This window comes from Sus scrofa, chromosome 17 (genome assembly GCF_054392235.1).
Source record: "Sus scrofa isolate SSC_HxYL_T2T_F1_AM1 chromosome 17, Sscrofa_HxYL_maternal_Yorkshire_Landrace_v2.0, whole genome shotgun sequence".
Lineage (NCBI taxonomy): Eukaryota > Metazoa > Chordata > Mammalia > Artiodactyla > Suidae > Sus > Sus scrofa.
In genome coordinates, this window is record NC_139399.1 from 46,941,706 (window position 1) to 46,962,926 (window position 21,221).

General features: G+C 43.2%; 1 protein-coding gene across 11 annotated transcripts in view; it reads left to right on the plus strand.

Moving 5' to 3' along the window:
* Positions 1-21,221, plus strand: part of CNBD2 (cyclic nucleotide binding domain containing 2) — a 64,392-nt gene that overhangs the window by 20,904 nt on the left and 22,267 nt on the right. For 7 of the 11 annotated variants that reach the window (XR_014832273.1, XM_021077743.2, XM_085003840.1 and 4 more), the window contains 5 exons: positions 2,002-2,165; positions 7,009-7,165; positions 7,672-7,823; positions 9,951-10,089; positions 18,842-18,956. Coding sequence is in view for 10 of the 11 variants with exons in the window: in XM_021077743.2 (XP_020933402.1) it covers positions 2,002-2,165; positions 7,009-7,165; positions 7,672-7,823; positions 9,951-10,089; positions 18,842-18,956 (727 nt within the window). In the remaining variant the exon portion in view is untranslated. The remainder of the gene's footprint in view (positions 1-2,001; positions 2,166-7,008; positions 7,166-7,671; positions 7,824-9,950; positions 10,090-18,841; positions 18,957-21,221) is intronic. The other 4 variants (XM_085003844.1, XM_085003843.1, XM_085003842.1 and 1 more) reach the window with 2 other exon arrangements.

The following is a 21,221-nucleotide window of genomic DNA, read 5'->3' on the forward strand; positions in this document are numbered from 1 at the left end:
AAATCCTAGTGGGTTATTGATAGTAAGAGAGGATTAGAAAGGAGAAAGATTGGATTCACCATAAAAAAGACCATCACTTCCATATAGCCCTTGCTCTGTGCCAGGCACATTGTAAGCCCTTGACACATATTAACTCTCCTATTTGTACGTATAGTTTCAGGTAGGGAGGCTGGGGCTCAGGGAGGAGTGATCTGTGCCAAGGCACACAGCTAGGAAATAGGACAAAGTTTCAATTCAGAGCCCTGGCACCAAAGCCTATATGGGTTTTTTTTTAGGCCCACACCTGCAGCATATGGAAGTTCCCAGGGTAGGGGGTCAAATTGGAGCTGCAGCTGCCAGCCTATGCCACAGCCACAGCAACGCCAGATCCAAGCTGCCTCTGTGACCTATACCACAACTTACAGTGACACCAGATCCTTAACCCACTGAGCTGGGTCAGGAATGGAACCTGAATCCTCAAGTGTACTAGTTGGGTTTGTAACCTGCTGAGCTACAATGGGAACTTTGAACCTGTGTGCTTTTAATTGTTTGAGCTATATTGCCTTTCCAAGTGAATATGCAAGGCTTCACATCTGTTGTGGTGTCCAGAATTCTGCATCGTGTCCCACTTTCCTTTTGCTTCTATAAATACTGTTATGTAAGGCTGCTGGCATTCATTCAGTCCCTTCATAAATATTTATTCTGTTGAATGTCCACTAAGGTGAGATGTTATTCTAGAGAGGTAAACAAGGTAGAAGAGGCCTCTATCTTGTTTATATCATGGCTTATATTCTATAACTTATTTGTCCAATTGAACTTTCTCTGACGATGGAGATGTTTTGTAGCCTGCATTACCCACTATAGCAGCCAACAGACACATGTAGCTATTGAGCACTCATGGCTAGTGTGACTGAGGGACTTATTTTTTATCTAATTTAATTTAAATAGCCACATGTGGCTACAAGCTGCCATCCTGGACAGTGCAGTTCTAAGTTTGGGGGGGCATGGTGGGGAACTGACAGATAATATACACATTAACAAAAAGGAATAAGATCATTTCAGAAGTTATTAAACGGTTTGAAGAAAATGATTCAGAGCCTACAGAGGGCTGGGAAGGCTGCCTAGTATTTTAGCTCAGATGATCCAGAAGGGACTACCTGAGGCTGTGTTGCCATATGAGCTGAGAGCAGAATGAGGAGGAGGAGGCAGCCTTGGCCATATGAAAATCCAGGGGGAAAAACGTTCTAGGTGGAGGAAACAGCCCAAGCGAAGACGAAAAGACAGAAGTGAGCTTGGCACATGCAAGAGATGGGTAGAAGGCTAGAGATGAGAGAATGAAGGGGAGAGGCAGGAGGTAAAGTTGGAGGGTGGTAGTGAAGTAGAGTCAGACTGTGTGGGCCCCCTAGGCTGTTGTAGGAGTTAAGATTTTTTTCCTTAGTGTGAAGGGCAGCCAGTGGGGGCTGTTAGCAACTCACAGTGCCATTTCCCTCTCAGGAAGGAGTGTGAGGAAATGGGTAGGATCTTCCTGCCTCCCTATAAGTTCTGGCTTGTGAGTCGTAGCTAATAGTCTCTGTGGGTTCTCTTTGTTCCTTCATCTCCTGAGCATGCTGAGGTACAGGCTGAGGCAGGGAGATCTCCCCTGACTGCAGTGTGCATGTATTGAGGGGCTCTCGGAGCCCAGGGAGTCCCATTATTGACTGGGGGCCAGTCAATGAATGGCAGGGGCAGTAGAGTCAGTGGTTAGGAATACGGGCCTTGGCATGTAGCAGATCTAGGTTATAATCCTTTCTGAGTGTCTTCATTTGTCAAATAGGATAATAATCGTGCCTCACTTCTTTGGGCAAAAATGCAACGAGACAGTGTGTGTAGATGCTTATCTCAAAGCCTGGCACACAGTAGGCACTCATGTCAGCCCCTGTTGTATGGGGAGTAGAAAGTGTAAAAGCAGGAGAGTGGGAGTTGTCTGCTAGCCCTGAGGGAAACTGCTGGGTCCTCTGTGTCACTTTGGCTCTCTCTCCCCAGGGTCACTTCCCTCCAAGGGCCGTTCAGATAGCGCAGAAGAAGCCTGCTTGGAGGACAGAGCAGGAGATCCAGGCCCTCTGTAACCTCTTGCAGGTTCTGGATAGTTTCCGGAACTACTCAGAGCCCCTGCAGCTGCTTCTGGCCAAGGTTATACGCTTTGAACGGTCAGTGAGGGGCACACCCCTTGGCCCCTGGGCAGGGGTGGGGCTGGGCAAGAAGGGCTCTGGCAGGTCCACCAGCCCCTCTGTGGGATGTCAGCCACGAGAAACCATGTATCACTTCACCTTTGTGGTCTCAGTTATGACTGCAGCACATTTTTTTGTTGTTGTTTTTTTTTTTAGGGATACGCCCATGGCATATGGAGGTTCCCATGCCAGGGGTTGAATCAGAGCTGTAACCGCTGGCCTATGCCACAGCCCCAGCAATGCCAGATCTGAGCCATGTCTGTGACCTACACGACAGCACATGGCAATGCTGCATCCTTAACCCAATGAACAAGGCCAGGGATCGAACCTTCATCCTCATGGATGCTAGTCAGGTTCATTTCCACTGTGCCATGATGGGAACTCCTGTAGCACATTTTATTTCATCCATTTGAGGAGCCACTGAATCTGAAGAGGATCTTTCTGGAACCTTGGAAAGGATCTAATCTAATTCTCTCATTTTTCAGATGAGGAAATTGAGACTCAGAGAGGAGGAAATGACTCATCCTAGGTCACCCAGAAAATAGGTAGCAGAGTTGAGACTCAAATCCAGGCCCTAAAAGCCAGAAGGGGTCATAGATGATGTACTATATCCACATAGGAACAATGAGGGCAAGGGTCTGTGAACTTGGATGAGAAAAACATATCTGTACTTTCACTAACCTCTGAAATTTATCATTTCCTTTAGTCATGGATGTAGGTAACCATTTTAGTATTGGTCATTCCTGTGACTTTAAAAATTTTTTTTTATTTATTTATTTTATTTTTCTTTCTTTTTTTTTTTTTTAGGGCCATACCTGTAGCATATGGAAGTTCCTGGGCTAGGGGTCGAATCAGAGCTACAGCTGCTGGCCTATACCACAGCCACAGCCACGCCAAATCTGAACCACATCTGTCACCTGTGCTGCAGCTTGCTGTAGTGCTCGATCCTTAACCCACTGAGTGAGACCAGAGACCAACCTGCATCCTCATGGATACTAGCTGGGTTCTTAACCTGCTGAGCCACAGTGTGAACTCTGCTCTGACTTATTTTTTTTAACCAAAAGAAATTACAGATATTTTTACGTATCCAAGTTGTTGCAGATTTCTCAAAAAATAATTTATATTTATCACATCTTTGAAATTATGGTAGTTATTAGATCTGCTGCCAGATCTTGTTTTTCAGTGCCTTGATAAAGAGGCACATAAATTGCCACATCACAGACTTGAGGTTTTGTTAACTATAATTCTGCAGTATTTGATTCTATACATTTAAAACATTGTTCTGTGAAGTCTTCACCAAATTGTCATTTGGTCCATGCCACAAAAAAGGACCATGTAAATCCCTTGTAGTAGAGAAGTCTAAGTGCATATAAGATAGTTATTTCTAGGACATCTCAGTGGCCTAAGGAGGACAGCCTAGCAGAATATTTGAAGTAAGATCTGTTTTGAAAATCTAAGATGTAAGTGCACCATAGTTTTGTACCTTCATATCTTCCTTTATTGAAGTCACAGTCTAGGACATATCACAACTAACTATGTATTACGGCCCTTTATGACTCATGCAGGGTCCATTTCACAGGTAATAAGATGGGGGGAGGGGGTAACCTTCCAGCTGGCTTGGCCAAGGGAGTTTCACAGGAGAGGTGGCTTTTGAACAGGTAGATTTCAAGGTATAGACGGGACATTACCGGCAGAAGGAACCATCTGCTTTGTTCCAGCCCAAAGAGAGAGAGTCACTGCTCTTTTAAGTAGGATTTCATGGCAGACAGAAAAAAAATCACAGGCCTAGGAGCTCTGGAATGTAATGCCTTGTCTACCCGGAGTGACCTCTGGCAAGCTGCTTTCCCCTTTTTCTTTCTTTCTTTTCTTTTCTCTCTCTCTCTCTTTTTTTTTTTTTTTTTTTTTTTTTTTTGGCTTTTTATGGCTGCACCTGTGGCAGCATATGGAGGTTCCCAGGCTAGGGGTTGAATCAGAGCTACAGCTTCCAGCGTAATACCACAGCTACAGCAACACGGGATCCGAGCCGTGTCTGTGACCTACACCACAGCTCACGGCAATGCTGGATCCTTAACCCACTGAGTGAGGCCAGGGATCGAATCCACATCCTCATGGATCCTAGTTGGATTTGTTAGCTGCTGAGCCATGAAGGGAACTCCCACTTTCCCTTTCTGAGACTAGTATCCTCATCAGTGAAGTGAGAAGGATAATATGGATTTTATGGGCTTTTTGTTAGCATTAGGAAGTGGTGATTGTTAAAACCCTCTGTTAGTTGCTGATTATTTCTGGGACTGGAAATTAGCAGATTAGATAGGATTCTTTCACTCAGAAGTGACAGAAAACCCAGCGTAAGGGAATGCATTGATGCTCCTGTATCTGAAAAGTCCTGAAATAGTTCTCCAGCTTTAGGCTTAGCTGGATTCATGGGCTCAGTGTCACCAGGACCCACTATCTGTGTCTGTCTCTCTCCCAATCTTGATACTTCATTTGCATAAGGCAGCTTATGCAAATGCAAAGAAGAGCCTCTGGCTGAGACTCTCATGGCCGCTAAAACCACAGCTCCAAACTTACAGCTTTCCAGGTTCAGAACCTGGGGAAAGAGAGAAAACTCTTGCCAGGCAAGCCAAAGCCTTAGGATTAGTTCTTTCTGAACCAGACTGACCTTAGCTGAGTCACAAGTGGGTCAGTGATGTTCTGATCATCTAGGAGTTAAGAAAAGGTGTTTTTCCCAGAGTAAAACCAGGGCTCAGTTGGTGAAAAAGGGTGACCAGCTGCTGGGAAGTGAAAATAATAGATATCTGCTGTAGGAGACTTGGTTCTAGCACTGACTCAAGTGTGACTCACTATGTGGCCTTCAGAAAGCCTTGGGCTCCCCAGGACTCTCTTTCCTCACCTCCAAAATGTAGGTTGAATAGATGGTCTCTGAGAATCTACCTTGGAATGAAGGCTGGCCTGTGTTCTGTTGTCCCCAAAGTCTTATTTTTTTCGTGGCTGAATATGCCTGCCTTCTCCCATCTAGTCATTGTCAATGGGCCATCTCCTCTTTCTTCTGTTGAAGCTTACTGTTATTTCTTTGAAGTTGCCAGCCTTCCAGCTATTTCATTGCCTTTGGACATGGTGGTCTCTCTGCCTAGGACACTCTTTCATTTCTCTGTCCACCTGGATGACTTCAGCCGCCATCCTAGAACCTTTTCTGGCCTTCGTAAACTGGGTTAAGTGCCCTTTCTCTCTGCTTCTGAACTAGCCTGTGCTTTACTTCTCTTAAAGCATTTTTATTATTTAATTAAATTTATTTATTTATTTATTTTAAGGCCACACCCATAGCATATGGAAATCCCTAGGCTAGGAGTCGAGCAGCTGCCAGCCTACATCATAGCCACACCAATGCCAGATCCAAGCTGCATCTGTGACCTGCACCACAGCTCTCTTCAACGCCGGATCCTTAACCCACTGAGCAAGGCCAGGGACCGGACCCACATCCTCATGGGTCCTAGTTGGGTTCGTTAACCTCTGAGCCAGGAAGGGAGCTCCTTCTTTTTTTATTTTAATGGCGGTGCCTGTGGCATATGGAAGTTCCCAGGCTAGGGGGTGAATCAGAGCTACAGCTGCAGGTCTGTGCCACAGTTACAGCAATGTCAGATCTGAGCCACATCTGTGACCTGTGCTGAAGCTTGTGGCAATGCCAGATCCTTAACCCATTGAGCGAGGCTTAAGATCGCACCCATATCCTCACAGACACTGTGTTGAGTTCTTAACCCACTGAGCCACAATAGGAACTCCCTCTTAAAGCATTTTTAAACTTTATTTGCAAAAAAAAAAGGAGTTCCTGTGGTGGTTAACGAACCCAACTAGTATACATGAGGATGCAGATTCAATCCCTGCCCTCGCTCAGTGGGTTAAGGATCTGGTGTTGCACTGAGCTGTGGTGTAGGTCGAAGACAAGGCTAGGATCCCGAGTTGCTGTGACTGTGTTGTAGGCCAGTGGCTTTGGCTCCAGTTGAACCCCTAGCCTGGGAACCTCCATATGCCGTGGGTGCGGCCCTTTAAAAGACAAAAAACAAACAACAACATCACTTTATTTGCTTTTTGTACTTAACCATAATTTTGAGAACAGAATTTGTGTCCTTTATTACTATATCTGATAGACATAATTTGTATTTGTCTAACTTATTGAATGAATGAATAAAATTAATAAATATTAAAAGAAGTGAGATTTGAACTTGCATTTGAAATACAGAAACTATCCTTCTCTGAGCTTAAGAACTGTTAGTTTGCTTTGAACTTGGGCACCTCTGCCCTGAAGGTTCCCAGTTGGGTAGTGAGCTATTAGGAATCATACATAATAAGACCATTTATCCCTCTCTTTCTAGGCATGCTTATCTGCATTTTACAGACAAGAGAAAGTGTGGTTCAGAATGGGGATATGAAGCAGGCCCAGTGTCACATAACTAGGGGCAGAACCAGGTTTCAGACCCTGGTCTGACTCTCAAGCCAGTGCTCTTAATCATTTAGCTACTCAGCCACTGTTGTCAGCATTTGTTCATTCATTTATTCAATGACTATTCATTGAGCATTTACTTACATTCTAAGCAAACAAAGGCTCTGCTCTCTGGAAGCTTCAATCTAATGGAGACGGGCAACTGGATAAATGTTAGTGAAGAGGTCAAGTTTGATGGGGCTGGGGCTGGGCTCTTCTGAGGTTCCCTTCTAGTCCCAGTCTGTGCTTTCATACTCCAGAGCAAGAGCACAGCCAGTCCAGATCTCCTGCCACTGTGGACCAGGCTCTGTCTTGCTACCATATCAATCAGCTATGATCTTTTCCCAGGTTTGGTCGTAGGCGTGTGATCGTCAAGAAGGGCCAAAGGGGCACAAGTTTTTATTTTATCTACCTGGGCATGGTCGCAGTGACCGAGGACGAGGATGGCAGCAGTGCCTTCCTGGACCCCCACCCAACGTTGCTGCAAAAGGGCAACTGTTTTGGGGTAAGCATGGGGGAGGGGTCTGTCTTCCTGGCTGGGATTAGGGGTGTGACAGGACTCCTGCTAGAACCTCTAGGCCAGACCCAGTCCTGCCTTCACTCAGTATAAGCCACTGCCCTGTTGTGGGTTCCAGTGCTCTTACCTGTCAGACACCAACTGAGATAAACCCTGTGATGTCCAAGTCTGACCACCTCATCCGTGATGTTTAAGGAGTATGTTGCCTATGTAACCCCTTAGAGATGTGGCAACTCCTCAGCAAAGCCTTTCCAGCTACTTCTCTCTGCTTTGGTCAAGTCTGTGGCCTCTTTCTCCATAAGCAGCAGATTAAGAGGGAGAGGAGTAGACCCACAGAAGAGGTGAGTGAATGGGCACAGAACGGGCCAGGGAACCTGCAGTCTGGGGATGAGAGATTTCCGGGAGTAGGTGGAAGCCAGGAAGAGGTGTTCAAGGCTGTGGACAGAAAGCTGGAGATGGCCTCTCACATGCCTTTGCTCCTGTCCACCCAACAGGAAATGGGCCTTCTAACATCTTCAGTGAGGAGGGCCACCGTGGTCTGTATGGAAGAAACAGAGTTCTTGGTTGTTGACAGAGAGGATTTCCTTGCTAATAAACTGGATGAAGAAGTTAAAAAGGATGCTAAGCATCGGTTTGAATTTTTTAGGTAATTCCACGAGCCAGCATCTTCCCTCTGTGTATTTATTAGCTGCCTCTGTCCTAGGCCCGGTGCGAAACACTACGTGCTGTTCTCTGCTGGAATGCTCTCCCATACCCACCTCTCCCCCACATTCTCTGTCTAGTAAACTCCTACTCTACCTTCAAGTTGAAGCTCAAATATTCCTTCCTTGTGAGATAGTAACAACAGAATAGCTAACATGCACTGAGCACTTGCTGGGCCAGGCAGGGTGCTAAGTAAGCACTTTGTACCACCCATTTTCTCTAATCTCACATTCAATCCCATAGTGTTGTTTCTCTTATTCTCCCCAGTTTATGGTGAGGGAACCAAGGCTCAGGATGGTGATGTGTCCATAATGTCTGATTCAGAAATCCCTGGACCTCACCATCCCACCTCACTAACCAGGGCCACCTTCCCATACCCCAGAAGAGAGAGGATGCCCCCCTCAATGCTTCTGTCACACCCTGTGTTTCCTTAAGTTCCATCCAAACTGGAATTCTTGATCATACAATACTTTCTTTATAGTTTTTTTATACCATCAGACAGGAAGTGGTATGGTGGCAAGGGCAGACCTGCCTTTTTTTTTTTTGTCTTTTTGGGGCTGCACCCATGACATATGGGAGTTCCCAGGCTAGGGGTTGAATAGGAACTGTGGCTGCCGACCTACACCACAGCCACAGCAATGGGATCTGAGTTGCCTCTGCAACCTACACCACAGCTCACGGCAATGCTGGGTGCTTAACCCACTGAGCAAGGCCAGGAGTCAAACCCGTGTCCACAGTACTAGTTGGGTTCATTACCACTGAGCCACAATGGGAACTCCATGACCTGCCTTTTTCACCATCATAATCCTCGTGTTGTCACAGTGCCAGGCACTTGCAGGTGGTCATTTAACTATCATTAGTTACTCACCTTGAAGAAAAGAGTGAAAGTCAAGTGGCGTATCTGCACTGGTATGGAAAATACAAGGTTTAGGATTGCACGGCCATTGAGAAGTGTGTTGACAAAGAAGTCTGGCCCCTGTGGTCTAGAGCTGAGAGAAAGCAGTCTACATGAAGGGGCTGCAGCCCGAAAAGGGCTGGGGGGTCTCAGACCAGAAGGAGGGGCTGTTCATTTTTTTTTACACAGCCTAAGAGCTGTGTTCTAATTGCAGCTCTTAGGCTTATCAGCCATGGGACCCTAGATAGGTCACTTCTCTGGGCTTCAGTCTCCTGCCCTGTAAAATGGGGACAGTGATTCTGTTCTGATGTAATTTTAAGGATCAAATGAGATGATCGTGGGAAGTGTGTGACCTAGTCTGGGCACAGTAGACACTCATTCTGTGGTGACCCTGCTTTCCCTCCTGTGCCTCCAGGTCCTTCTCCTCCTTGGACATGGCACTAACCCTGTTCCCCCTTTGATGCCCTGGACAGAACTCAGTGACCCCCTTCTCTGAGGGTCTGAGTCACCTGAGTCCTGAGCTCATAATCTGTTGAATATGAGAAGATTTAAGACAATTGTTAGCAGCCCTGTGCATGGAGCCTCGTATGACTGGTGGTGTATGAGGTTCAAGGGCAGGGGCAGGGGTGGTCACCACGGGATTGCTACCTTCTACCACAGGGCACAAATAGCAAAAAGAGGAGCATCCCGACTTCCCCCATTCCCAGGCCAGGACTGAGTGTTTGAAGTCAATAGACTGGAGGAGACAGGGGTTGGAATGAGCTGCCAAAACCACAGGTAGGGCCAGGACAATTAGGCTGGGGGCAGAACAGCCAGTGAGCTGAAGTGTGAGAAACTCTTGAGTGTAATGTTCCTTGAAATGGAGGGGGGATTCAGCCAGGAGAAGCTCCTGGAGGGGGGATGGGAGTGAGAGAGGCATAGCTCCGATTACCCCAGGAGTATTTGAGGTGTATTAAGTGGCTGGTGGGTAGGGCCTTAAGAAGAGGGCAGGGGAGCAAAGATGACAGGTTAACAGGAGACTGGCCACAGGTTAGGCTAGCGATCAGAGGGTGTGTGGAATCTTCCACTTTAGGCATTTGCAAGAGCAGGTGAAGATATTCCCTTGCCAGAAATTGCTAAGTATGAGACACCTTTGGTGATAGAGGCAATGAAGTCTAACAGGCTTTTTCCTCTCAGGAAAATGGATCTGTTTCACTCCTGGTCTGATGATAAGCTCTGGAAGCTCGTAATGCTGGGGAAGGTAGAAAAGTTCTCCTATGGGCAGCTGATCTCAAAGGACTTTGTAGAATCGTCCTTCATCATGTTTGTCTGTAAGGTGAGAGGTCTAGGGTAGAGGGTGGCGAAGCTGGGAAGAGGGTACTTAATCTAATGATGATGGGGCTGAGCCCTGGTCTATAGCAGGTCCTTTTCTGAGCACCCATGTCCTAGTTTAAAAATGCAAAGGACACACTTTGGCCTTCCTCCCTTAGAGGGTTGCTGTGAATTTTACCATATATAGCTATTATATTAGAAAAAGGGCTGGTGGTATAGGGGGGAGAGTACCCACTCCTTGAGCTCATAAACTTTATTTACACAGAGATACATGTTTAAATTATGCACTTGGCTCTTGAATTTTAATGATGTCAAGTCACTTTAAACAATTATAATGTTTAAATTGTAAAAGTGATACAACCACATTATAACTTTCCAGAAAGAGGAAAAAATGAGCTCATCACCTCAGAATAGATTTTCAAAAGTGGAATTGCTTGGAATCACTGTTTTATGACTCTTGGAACAAATTGCTTTCCAAAAGGAGGGATCCACTTTCTATAGCTTCCAGCAAAGTACAACTTTGCTAGTGCCACCAACCTCTACCAATCATTCTTTCAAAAGTTTTTTAATTTGGAGTTGCCACTGTGGCATAGTAGATTTAAGAATCTGACTGCAGCTGCTTGGGTTTCTACAGAGGTTCAGGTTTGATCCCTAGCCAGGCATGGTGGGTTGAAGGATCTCATGTTACCACAGCTGCAGTGTAGGTTGCAGCTGGGGTTCAGATTCAATCCCTGGCCCAGAGAACTTCCATATGTTGCAAGTGTGGCTATAAATTTTTTTAAGGTTTTTAATTTAATAGGTAGCAATTACTACCTTATTGGTGATTTAAATTATATTTTTTCTGATTACTGTGAGATTAATCATGTTTTTACTATCTGAATTTTGTGTTTTATGTATTGCTTTATGTCCTTTGCCAACTTCTCTGTTGGTTGATGATGAAGAGAAAATCTAACTTTTATTGAGTGCTTACTGTATACCAAAAGAAGGTTGGTATTGTCATTATCCCCATTTGACAGAAGTGGAAAGGAAGGGTAAGTCTCTTGTCCAGGGTCATACAGCTGATGAGGGGCAGCTCCAAAGCTCTTCTTCCCAGGTGCTGGGACTTGGGATTTGAGTTGACCTTTCTGTCAACTGGTGACTCTGCTCAAACTCTAAGTAGTTAATCATCATCCTCATAAGAGCCACAATTTTTTTTTTTGAGGCTCTTCACTGATATGCTAGGAGTTCTACTAGCATCATTATTCCCTACCATTCTACCATAAACCTTCACCATAGCTCTACCAAGAAGATATTATTATTCCAAGTTTACAGATGAGGAAGTTGAAGCTAAGATTCCTTAAGAAAAGCTACCCAGCTAGTAAGTGGCAGAGCCAGAATTCTGCCCCCGCACTTTTAGTACCTCTCATATACCTGTTGCTTACATGTTAAGCCACCACAGGTACTTGCAAAGTTTTTACCAAAGTCTTGATTCATTGGTTCATGCTCTGGAGGGATACAAAGATGGAAAAGACTGGATCTCTCTCTATATATATCTTCTCCACTAGATTCTGAACATAGACAAAGTTGTCAATGCCAACTACCAAATGATGAGTGCAAACTTTGTGCATTATAAGATTTCAGGATGGGGAACTCTCCAAAGGCTGAAGGCTTTAAGGAAGGCTTCCTGAAGGAGGTAAAGTGGGAGATGAGTCTTCAACTATTGGACTCTTACACAAAAGTAGGGGGCAATATAAGCTGCATATTGGAGCTGGCTCTTCCTGGCCTGCAAGAGCTGATTGTTAAGTTTTCAGGAATCTTGCAAGACATAATAATTATTAAAAATTAAATTATATGGGGAGTTCCCATCATGGCACAGCGGAAACAAATCCGACTAGGAACCATGATGTTGTGGGTTCGATCCCTGGCCTTGCTCAGTGGGTTAAGGATCCAGCGTTGCCATGAGCTGTGGTGTGGGTTGCAGACACGGCTCGGATCCTGCGTTGCTGTGGCTCTGGCATAGGCTGGAGGCTGTGGCTCTGATTAGACCCCTAGCCTGGGAACCTCCATATGCCACAGGAGCAGTCCTAGAAAAGGCAAAAAAAGAAAAAGAAAAAAAATTAAATTATATGGGACTTCCCACTGTGGCTCAGCAGAAATGAACCCGACTATTATCCATTGAGGATATGGGTTCAATCCCTGGCCCTGCTCAGTGGATTAAGGACCCAGAGTTGCTGCAGGCTATGGTGTAGGTCACAGATGTGGCTCAGATCCCATTGCTGTGGTTGTGGCATAGGCTGGTGGCTGTACCTCCGATTAGACCCCTAGCCTGGGAACTTCCACATGCCACCTGTGAGGCCTCCCTTCCCCCAAAAAAAAGCAAAAAAAAAAAAAAAATTAAATTACATGAAATTAAAATTCAATGTATTATATTCAAAACAAGGGTAATAATGAAAAACATTTCCTAGTGAAGTTATTGCATTTTACTGTTATCTGTGCTCTCTTTTTTTTTTTTCTTTCTGGCCGTGCCTATGGTATGCAGAGATTCCCCAGCCAGGGATCAAATGCAAGCCCCAGCTGTGACATCATTTAACTCACTGAGCCACCAGGGAACTCTTGTTGTTTATGCTCTTGAGGTTACTTTTATCTCATATATCTATATGGCAGATATCTATACCACTGTGCAGATCTCTTCTCAATTCCACATTCAGTGACTTCTCGTTGATAGCTTAAAATCAACCTTGGTGGGAGTATATACACAATGGAGATAGGCAGACACTTGATTTATGGCTTTGCTGGCTTTGCTGGCTTTGCTGATGTTTTAGGAAAGCTATGGAGAAAATGTTTATAAAGCAGATTAAATTTAAAAGTGGGCTGGCCCAAAAAACCCACAAAAACATAAGGAGTTCCCATCGTGGCTCAGTGGGTTAACGAATCTGGCTAGGAACCATGAGGTTGCAAGTTCGATCCCTGGCCTTTCTCAGTGGGTTAAGGATCCGGCGTTGCTGTGAGCTGTGGTGTAGGTTGCAGACATAGCTCGGATCCTGTGCTGTTGTGGCTGTGGTGTAGGCCAGCAGCTATGGTTCCGATAGACCCCTAGCCTGGGAACCTCCATATGCCATGGGTGTGGCCCTAGAAAAGACAAAAAAAAAAAAAAAAACCCAAAAAACATAAAAGTGAGCTGGGTCTGTAGCCCTTACATTGTAGAGAGAAGAAAATTAAAGAAATTTTTTCCAGTACTTAAAAATGGGTCATCATATGCAAACTATTACATTTAGAATGGATAAGCAATGAGGTCCTGCTCTATAGCACAGGAAACTATATCTAATCACTGTGATAGAACATGATAGAAGATAATGTGAGAAAAAGAATGTATATATGTGTATTACTGGGTCATTTTGCTGTATAGCAGAAATTGACAGAACATTGTAAATAAACTATAATAAAAATTTAATAAAATGATTCATCATAGATTCATCATAGAAGTTATATCATTGATGAACAGGTGGAGTTCCAATAAAGATAGTGTTAAAGCTAAAAGAGGTTTAAATTTAATGAATATAATTTATGTGAGTGTGAGAAACAGTTTACCAGTAGGTTACAAATCAGATTTAATAATATTAAATTTATTGGGAAAAGAGTGGATTGGGATGCAACTTCATTTGTCAAATGTTGGTTGAATTGTGATTACAGACCGGCCATAGATAAAAGAGTTCAAAGTCAACAAAAAGATTCTGTGAGGATCGATTGGCTATATGGAATTTCCAATAAGAGCGTGGTATATTTTATTTATAAATTGTGTGTAGCACATCCTTCATAACAGTGAAATGTATAGATGTACATTCATGTTACTCAAGGGCTGGTTGTTTCAGCAGCCAGTGTGTTTGTGTTGTTATTCTGGGTTCAGTCCTGGAGAACAGTCAAATCTAGCTAATGTAAGCAGGAAGGGATTTACTGCAGGATGTTAAATGGCTAGCAGATTTACTGATGAGGAGGAGATCTGAAGAAACAGGTTCTAGGCCGAAAATGACTTCCAAACGACTCCAGAGTCCAGAACTGGACTGACACAGGTGCTGCTGCTCTTGCCAGGTTCAGGAAGCCACCTCTCTAACAACTTTCTCCACTAAGTGGATGTCCGGCAGTTCCAAAGCCAAGCCTTGCCCAGGTGCACTGGATGGGCGGAACCCAAAACATATCCAGGGCCTTAGCCTCAAGGGAGCTTGGGAAATGTGGTGTGTGGCTTCCAGCCTCTACACACGGACGCTGAAAGGGGGTTGGATGCACAGGATCTGACCCAGAGGGGCCTGGGGATGAGGGTGAGGTCCTTGCCACTGGAGGGGAATAGTCTGATAAGTTTAGAGAATCCTGATGGTCATGTGAGGAGAGGTGGGAGAGAGCCTCGAAGAGGAACTGGTAGTGGAGAGCCCTGAAGTCCAACCTAAATAATTTGCTATTCCTTTTCGTCCAAGATATTTGCCTCCTCTCGCCTAAAATTTTGGGGTGATCACCTCCAAAGCCAAGAATGCCATGTGTCCCCAAACTTAACTCTAAGCTTTTTTGATAGTATATAACCAGGAAAGATTGTGAGATAGTGGTATAAGTTCCAGACTCCCGTTAGTGATGATTACTTCTTGACCAGCAGAAAGTTCTAAATCCAGTTTAGCCTTCCTTTCTTCATCTGTTAAACTATGTACTGGAGTTCCCATTGTGGACTAGTATCCATGAGGATTTGGGTTTGATCCCTGGCCTTGCTCAGGGGGTTAAGGATCTACTGTTGCCACGAGCTGTGGTGTAGGTCACAGACTCAGCTCAGATCCCACGTTGCTGTGGCTGTGGCATAGGTCAGCAGCTGCAGCTCCAATTCGACCCCTAGCCTGGGAACTTCCATATGCCTCAGGTGCAGCCCTAAAAAGAGAAAAAAGAAAGAAACCAAACATATACTTACTTCATAAAGTCTGTGAGGATAAGTTTGGTACATAACTTACTCAACTCAGTCAACTCTTAATCCATTCGTTCTCAAAGTGTTATCACTGGACTAGCTGCATCAGTATCACCTGGGAACTCACTAAAAATGCAGATTCCTGAGTTCCCATTGTGGCTCAGCAGTAACCAACCCAACTAGCATCCATGAGGATGAGGGTTTGATCCCTAGCCCTGCTCAGTGGGTTAAGGATCGGTGTTGCTGTGAGCTGTGGTGTAGGTTGCAGATGTGGCTTGGATCCCCCTTTGCTATAGCTGTGGCGTAGGCCATCAGCCGCAGCTCCTATTCGACCCATAGTCCAGGAACCTCCATATACCTCAGGTGTGGCCCTAAAGAAAAAAAGCAGATTTCACACCCACCCAAGAGCTATTAAACCCAAAACTCTGGGAGGAGGGGCTCAGTAATCTGTTTTCTGACAACACTGACATCTGCTTCCAGGTGATTCTGATTGATGTGCACTAAAGTTGGAAGACCCCTGACCTAAGGGGAGAGTTTTCAAATTTTGATAAGCATAAAGAACACCTAAGTGCTTCTTAAAAAGGCATATTCCTGCCTCACCCAGAGATTCTGCTTCATTAACTCTGGAAATGTGCATTTGATAGAGCATCACATATGATTTTTAATGTTTGAGCTTCACCTGAGAAAAATAACACAGACGTCACAAAGTGACAGCAGGTAGAGGGCCTCCTGGCTAGCAGATGAGTTGGTTTATCCCTTACAGTGTTTTGTTAAAACTCTGTTTAATCATTAATGCGAGGATTCTACATAAAAATTCTGACTTCTGCCTTCTTTTGAATATTCAGAAGACCAGGCTGTATTCTGGTATGGTCCCTCTGGCTGGAGTTGAAGAGCATCTGCTGCCTCTTGAAGGGACTGCTCTTTTTTCCCATTTTTATTTCCCACCTGGCCAACTGCTTGAACGTTCATCTGCTAAAAACAGTTGTCCCATCTCCTGTAGTTTACTCATATTGTCACCAGAGGGAGAAATCAGCAGCCGGTGGCTGGGTGTCCTTGGGACCTGGGAAGGTTGGAGAACATGATTTCCACTGGCACAGCAAACATAATTAATGCCCACAATCAACTCACTTTGAACAGTTTATCATTTGGGAACACATGGTGAAATTGTTTTTCTCCACAGATACAGATGCAATTAAAGACCCATGAGAGTCTTTCCAGAGAAAACTGCTCATGTGTGTTTCTCTAGTACCTGCAGTTCCTGGTGGATAAATGTTTGTTGAATGAATGTTGAATAAAGCTCCTAGCACAATGCCTGGAATATAATAAGGGCTTATTAAATGTTTGATCTATTCTTCTTCTTCAACAGTAATTTGTCTTGAACCTTAACACCTTATAATGTCTCTTAGAGTTCTTACTAAAAAGGTTAAGATTTTATAAAGATATGAAATACATAAGAAAAATGGCATATCTTTCTTGCCTCTCAGTTTAGGAAAGATTAAAAGGATTGTGAAAACTCAGTTGTCAGTATACTATAAAAATGTATCACAATAGGTTTTCTTGCACACTATTGAAGAGAGTGTAAACCAATATAACTTTTTTGGAGGGCTCTTTGGCAAATGTGTATCAAAGTTTAAAGCATGCATAATACCTTTAGGAATGCAGCCCAAGGAGATAGTTAAACATAAGTATTATTTTAGGACAAAATAAATTATGCTGTAATTATTTTTTAAAAAATCCTCAAATTTCAGTGGATTAACAAAGGTTTGTTCCTTCCTCCTATTACCTGGTCATAGCAGGTCAACAGGAGGCCTTCCTCCTTATGGTCACTCAGGGACCCAGGTCACATGGAGACAAGAGCGACTTTTGACCCATGATTCCATGATCAGTAGAATAGAAGAAGATAATACTGAGAATCAAGTACTGGCTTTTAAAGTTTCTACCCAGAATATCACAAGTCACTTTGCTAAGGAAATTGGCCAAAGCAGTAACAAGGCCATGCCTAGTTAAAGGGTAGAAAAGTTCTATCCTGCCATGTATCTGGGAGGAGAACTCGAGTACGTATGAACTGCCTTAATGACAACTATGGGCATTGAGATATATGTACAAGATTATCAGTTAAAGTTGCTGTCCACTGCGGGTCACATAAATAGTCTAGAATTAAGCAATCCAGGGCTAGAACAGCTATCCGAGGAAGTCATCAAGAACCTAGGCCTTTTCTAGCTTCTTCCTTCATCATCCACACTTTATGGCTTTCATCCTAATGGTCACAATATGGCTCTTCCATCTCCAGCCATTACATCTGAGTTTCAGGCAGAGGATAGGGGGAAGGATAACCATCGCTTTCCTGGGAGCTCCATCCATCGGTCTTCCAATTATAGCTCATTAGCCAGAATTGGGTCACTCACTGCCAGCCCCACTGTAGACGACTTTGGGAAGGTGATGAGTTTTTTTAAATGAGGATTTTGCTGTCCTGAACAAAATCAGAATTATATACAATACTGGCAAATTAGAAACAAATAGTAATCTTCAAAAATGTCTTCTTGAGGTATAATGTATATGTAGTTAAGACCTCAAATCTAAACTTTATGGCTTGATGAATTTTACATCTGTATACCCTTGTGTAAGCATCACCTAAATCAAGATAGAGAACATTTTCGGCATCTCAGAAGGCTCCCTTACAGCTTTTCCCAGACAAAATCCCCCCACCACCCCAGGTAACCACTCTTTTAACTTCCGTCACCAGAGTTTACTTTTGCTTATTTTTTAACTTCATGTAAATGGAATCATATGTGTTCTTTGTGTCTGACTTTTGCTCAACTGAATATTATTTTTCATTTTATATAAATTACGGCATACATAGAATGATACGTAATCATTAAAAACAATTACAGGAGTTCCTTGGTGGCTCAGCATGGTTAAGGATCTGGCGTTGTCACTGCTGTGGCTCTGGTTACTGCTGTGGCTTGGGCCACTGCTGTGACACGAGTTCGATCCCTGTCCTGGGAACTTTTGCATGCTGCGGTCATGCCCCCTCCCCAAAAAACACATTACATAGGACCATATTGCTTGGCATAAAAAGATATCCTTGAAAATAAATAATTTTAGCAAAGCGTTATTGTCAAAAAAAAAAAGATATCCTTGATATATTATTGAGCTTTAAAAAAGGCTACAAGGTCTATTTTACATAAAAGGACTCATTTATAAAAAATTGCATTTATACATCTTACATGCTTAGAGAAGAAAGTTTGAAATAATATTCACCAAAAAATTACACTTGTTATCTCTGAATATTAGGATTAACATAATTTTAACTTTCTCTTCTTTTTTAAACCTTTAATTTTGGAATGATTTAAAGTTTATGGAAAAGTTGCAAGAACAGTACAAAGGACTCCTGTATAACTCTAACCTGGATTCAACAACTGTTAATATTTTGCCACATTTGCTTTAATATATATATTTTTCCTACCTGAATCATTTGAGTTAAGTATCATTCATCATCCTTATTTACCCCTATATACTTGTGATTATTTTCTAAGATCAGAAATTAACCACAGAATAATTATCAAAATCTAGGAATTTAACATTAATAAATGTATAATGTATCTATAGTCCATAATCAATTAACCAATTGTCCCCATAATGTCCTTAATGGTGTTTTTTTTTTAATTTCTCATGCCTCTAGCTATTTGAATTTTTTATGATGAGTAAATAACATTTTCATTCTTAAAAGGCACCTGAAACTACTTGCATTAAGCAAGTAAAACAAAAGAGAGCTTATCTTCAAAGCTTGGCCGGCCTGGAGCTGAGGTTAACCCTTCTGCTTGTGTCCCTTGATGTCCAGGGCAGCTGTGAAGTCCTGCGGCTGATAGACCTTGGGACCTCGCCCTTCTACCACAAGTGGGTCTGGCAGCACCTGCAGCTAATAGAGGACAGACCTCTAAACTCCCGTCTCAAGGGTAAGCCCATAACTGGCAGCCGGCAGGGGACGCCTGGTCCTGGGGGTTCCCAGTGCCCAGTCCCCAAAATCTTAGAAATCTAGAGCCAAAAAGGCCTGGCACAATGTTTGGTTTGATCACTTCTTCTTCCAGCTGTGGAAACCCAGTCCACGCAGCCCTGCGAAGGGAGGCTCCTACCCATCTCTGTGGCCCCTTTTTAGCCTTTCCCCTTTAGTTCAGGTTCTCCCAGGGAGATGGGTGGGAAAAAAGGGCTTGGAGCTTCACAGAGCCAGATGTGAATCCCGCTGATGTGCTGGGTGACTTTGGTGAATACTCAGGCCTCTGGGCCTGGTGTCTTGGGATTTGTTGCTGTGTGTTGTGGTTAAGAGCATAGGCCCTGGGGCTAAACTTGTGAATCCAGGGTCCTTCTCTTACCAGCTGTGTGGATCCTGGGAAGTGACTCTGTGTCCTTGCACAGCAATGCCCTCAGAGTCTGTAAAATGTGACTTAGGGTCCCTACCTCATAGGCTTGTTATAAAATTAGGCAAATGAATCTATAACGCTCTTAGAACACTACCTAGATACATTCGTATATAATAGATACCCACTGTCTTTGTCACACTAGTTACTAGGAGGGCTGAGTGAGATCATGTGTGCACAGGACCCGGGAAGGTGTGCAATAAATTTCACTTCTGTTCTCATGTCAATTCTTTTTTTCCCTCTTTTCCATTGCCAATCCACCAGAGAAAAATCTACATCCCACACGTTTCCTCCCCAGGTTTTTTTAATTGTGGCAGAATACACACAACGTAGAATTTACTGTTCACCATTTTTAAGCACATTTAAAATACCAGTGGTATTAAATACATTCTTTTCCTCCCTGCCTTCCTTTGGATTATTTTGTATGATTCCTTTTGTTGTTTTTGTTGGCTTGTTAACTATAACTCTTTGTCATAGTATTTCAGTGGTTGCTTTATGGTTTGTTGTATATATCTTTACCTTATCACAGTCTACCTTCAAGTGATATCATGCCATTTCACATATAGAATCAGAACCTTTCAATGGTATACTTTCATTTCTCCCCTCTCAGATTTTGTGCTATTGGTCTTGTCTTTTTTTTTTTTTTTTTTTTTTTTTTTTGCTATTTCTTGGGCCGCTCCCGCGGCATATGGAGGTTCCCAGGCTAGGGGTCCAATCAGAGCTGCAGCCACCGGCCTACGCCAGAGCCACAGCAACTCGGGATCCAAGCCGCGTCTGTGACCTACACCACAGCTCACAGCAATGCCAGATCCCCAACCCACTGAGTGAGGCCAGGGATCAAACCTGCAACTTCATGGTTCCTAGTCGAATTCGTTAACCACTAGGCCATGATGGGAACTCCTTGTCTTCATTTTTTAAAGAAATTTTTTGCTGGGTGTAGAATTCAAGGTTAATAGTTTTTTCCCCCCTTAATACTTTAAAGGTTTGCATTAAAGTCTGTCTTCTGGCTTGCATTGTTTTCAATAAGAAGTCTGCAACATTCTTATCTTGTGTAATCTCTTTGCATAACTTTGTATATCCTTTGTACATAATATGCCTTTTTGCTCTGGCTGTTTTTTTTTTTCTTCCAGTTTTATTGAAATGTAATTGTGTGTACAACACAGTTCAAGTTTAAGGTGTACAGAGTGATGATTTGACTTATATACATCATAGAATGATTGCCACAATAAGTTTAATGAATATCTCATATAGATAGAAAAATAAAAGAACAATTTTTTCTTGTGATAAGAACTCTTAGGATTTACTCTCATAACAGCTTTCATATATAACATACAGCAGTGTTAATTATATTAATCACATTATGCATTACATCCCTATTACTTAGTACTTATAACTGGATGTTTGTACCTTTTGACCTTGCATTCAGTTCCCCCTCCTCTGGTGACCACAAATCTGATCACGTTTTCTGTGAGTTAATTTTTGAAGTATAAAATGACCCACAACACCACGTTAGTTCCTAGTGTAAAAAATAGTGATTTGATATTTTTATAGATTGTAAAATGATCACAAGTGCCCTGCCCTGCTTAAATACTTTCTTTTCATCAGTAGTTTTAAGCAATTTGATTACATTATGCCTTGGCAAAATTTTCTTCATGTTTCTGTGTTTGGGTTCACTTAGTTTTTTGGATTTCTATGTTTATAATTTTCATCAGATTTGGGATTTTTGGGCCACAACTTAAATTTTTTTTTTTTTTTTTTTGGTCTTTTTAGGGCTGCACCCATGGCATATGAAAGTTCCCAGGCTAG